The sequence below is a fragment of the Penaeus chinensis genome, chromosome 36, assembly GCF_019202785.1.
Source record: "Penaeus chinensis breed Huanghai No. 1 chromosome 36, ASM1920278v2, whole genome shotgun sequence".
Classification (NCBI taxonomy): domain Eukaryota; kingdom Metazoa; phylum Arthropoda; class Malacostraca; order Decapoda; family Penaeidae; genus Penaeus; species Penaeus chinensis.
The window spans coordinates 34,621,741-34,624,240 of NC_061854.1; the positions used below are offsets into that span (position 1 = coordinate 34,621,741).

A 2,500-nucleotide genomic window follows, 5' to 3' on the forward strand; every position below is an offset into this window, starting at 1 on the left:
GAACAAGAGTAGGAGGAAAAAAGGGGAAATGATGAGAAAAGAGAAAATATAAATCAGAGAGAAGAAAGTGAACATAAAACACAAGCAAAAGTGTTACTAAGGTTATTCAGATAATGAGGAAAGTTATTAGAAGAAGAAGAAAAAAAAAGTATCTTGCCCTTACCAAATAACAAGAAGACAACTCTGGAGTCGTCAACACCAAAATACCAAAATCAACTTATAAAACCTGTAAGAAACCATAACTAAACAATCTCGGCCAACTCTTATGAGAGAGCCCATCCATGACAGATGCCCCGTGCCCAAAACACCTATACCCACCATAAATGACAAGAGCCCAGTCAGTATGGTGGCCACGGACCAGGCTGGATTCCACGTGTCAGGATGAAAGTCTGAGATGGAGAGACACAGTCGCGTGTTGGTCTTGAAGCGACCCGAGGGTGTGATCATGTATATGCTGGGCGGTCGAAACGGGTACTCCATCGGGAAAACCAACTTGCCATGGTAATAACCACCCTCATAGGGGCTCTGCTCTGGCCCTTCCACAACATAATGCCTGCAAGTGAATGTGTGGGGTTGGTTGTGTGTGCTTTGCATTTTGGGCTATATAATTTCTTTCTGTATGGGAATGTGTGGATTACAACTGATAAAGGTTTGATAAGCATGACCAGCAATCTTGTAAGCAGCATCTGTTCATGGGTGATAATTATAATTTCAAGTCCAAATATGTATTAATACTGGCAAAATAATTCAACAATCCATGTACCATTAGATCTGTCAAAACACCATAGAAAAAATATACTTTGGGAATTCACTAAATCACTGCATTTTAAATGACTCAAAATAATATTTTCTAAAACACGACATCATGAACCACATTATTATTACACTATATTTTTGAATATCACTTTTACATAATCAAACGTGTGCACGCACGCACGCACGCACGCACGCACGCACGCACGCACGCACGCACGCACGCACGCATGCACGCACACACACACACAACAGATAGATAAAAAAAAATGAATACATAAATAAATAGGTAAATATCATTCAATTAATCAAATGAAATATCAATCACACTACTTTCGTGAATTACCAACAAAACGCTACGTGTTCCCACTTACCACTCCAGAATGTTTGAGGGCAGGGGGTCAGCAGTCACATATGGCACTGGGTCACGTTTTAATCGCATGTAGTCGGCCCTTAGACGCGCTGATGCTGTGCCCGAGTGTTTTGACATGACTTCTTTTTTTCAATGTTGGGTCTGCAAAATTCATTATTTTTGTCAGGAATCCTTTACAACAAAGAATGCCACTTGATATAAATATATGTGTTTTATTATCTATTTGTTCAAATTTTATGACATGTCTCTGAGGGAAGCCTTGAATAATAATAATAGAAAAAAAAAAAAAATCTGGGCTGGCAAAAGTAACTAACATAAATAAATACCACTCTACATTATTTTCCTATTTCCTATCCAGACTAAGAGCCACTCAGGTAAAGTATCAGAATTAAGAGTAACAAATATTCGCAAAAAAGAAAACCCATTGGTGTAACAAGGGACGGAGCCATGATTTCAGACCTGATAGTTGGGGAAGGCAAGAAATATAGCAGGGAAATTATGGGATAAACAATGAAAAAAACAAAACACATTAATAAACTACAATGAACTCTACCAATACCATGGACCTAAACACTTATTAGCCATTTCTAAGGGAACCCCCCCCTTTAACCCTTCCTTCATAGGGTATATGATCTCAGGCATAATGTCAAGACTACTTTTACTAAAACTTTGCTTTTAATTTTACCTACATTATCAAAAACTGTGTTAACTGGAGGGGAGCAATTTATCAGATAGTTTTCTGCAGACTAAATGTAATTACTCTATCAATGCTAACATGGTTAGTATATTAACAATATGGACCTTCACTGAATAACCACCAAACTCCATAATGCAAGAAGAGTGTGATCTCAGAAACAAATATAACAAAAATAACATGGACTTTCCTGAACTTTCCTGTTCTTGAAAGAAACTTTCTTCCTATTAACAATATGCTCACATTCTGGGCAAATTGATGCATATCAGCATAACAAACAACACGATACTTAAATCCCGAACAATAAGAACAATTCAAATAAAGTGAATAATAACCATAACACACGAGAGTTGCACCATACATGCAATTACGGAAAATATGACGAGTTTTAAGAAACTTGGGAGGAAAAAACTAAGATTGCAGAGGGTTTAGCTTCATCAACCCTCTTAAAACCACTATTCATGACTCCTCCTCTAACCCCATCCTCAAAAACCGACACCAAAACGTACCTAAATGCTAGAAAAGTGTCATATCGAGTGTCAGAAGGCTCTTAATCATGAGGTTTGTGTCAATCAGCTGATGGCCAACACACGGGAGTCAGCTGTTACGGTGACACTTGGCACAGGAAATTTTGGTTTTGCGATAATATGCGGACTTAATTCAATGTCTAGCGGGTTGAT

At 38.0% G+C, this 2,500-nt stretch overlaps 1 protein-coding gene across 4 annotated transcripts in view; it reads right to left on the reverse strand.

Annotated features, from left to right (window-relative positions):
* The window catches only part of LOC125044689 (ubiquitin-conjugating enzyme E2 J2-like), a 5,491-nt gene extending 3,007 nt beyond the window's left edge, over positions 1–2,484 (reverse strand). Inside the window, exons 1-3 of one of the 4 annotated variants that reach the window (XM_047641509.1) lie at positions 2,330–2,484; positions 1,128–1,267; positions 319–553 (exon numbers count right to left, since the gene is read on the reverse strand). In XM_047641509.1, the coding sequence (XP_047497465.1) occupies positions 319–553; positions 1,128–1,243 (351 nt within the window). In that variant the 5' untranslated portion in view covers positions 1,244–1,267; positions 2,330–2,484. Of the gene's footprint in view, positions 1–318; positions 554–1,127; positions 1,268–2,010; positions 2,033–2,155; positions 2,290–2,329 lie in introns of those variants that run through there. The other 3 variants (XM_047641510.1, XM_047641511.1, XM_047641512.1) reach the window with 3 other exon arrangements.
* Between the last annotated feature and the right edge of the window lie 16 nt (positions 2,485–2,500).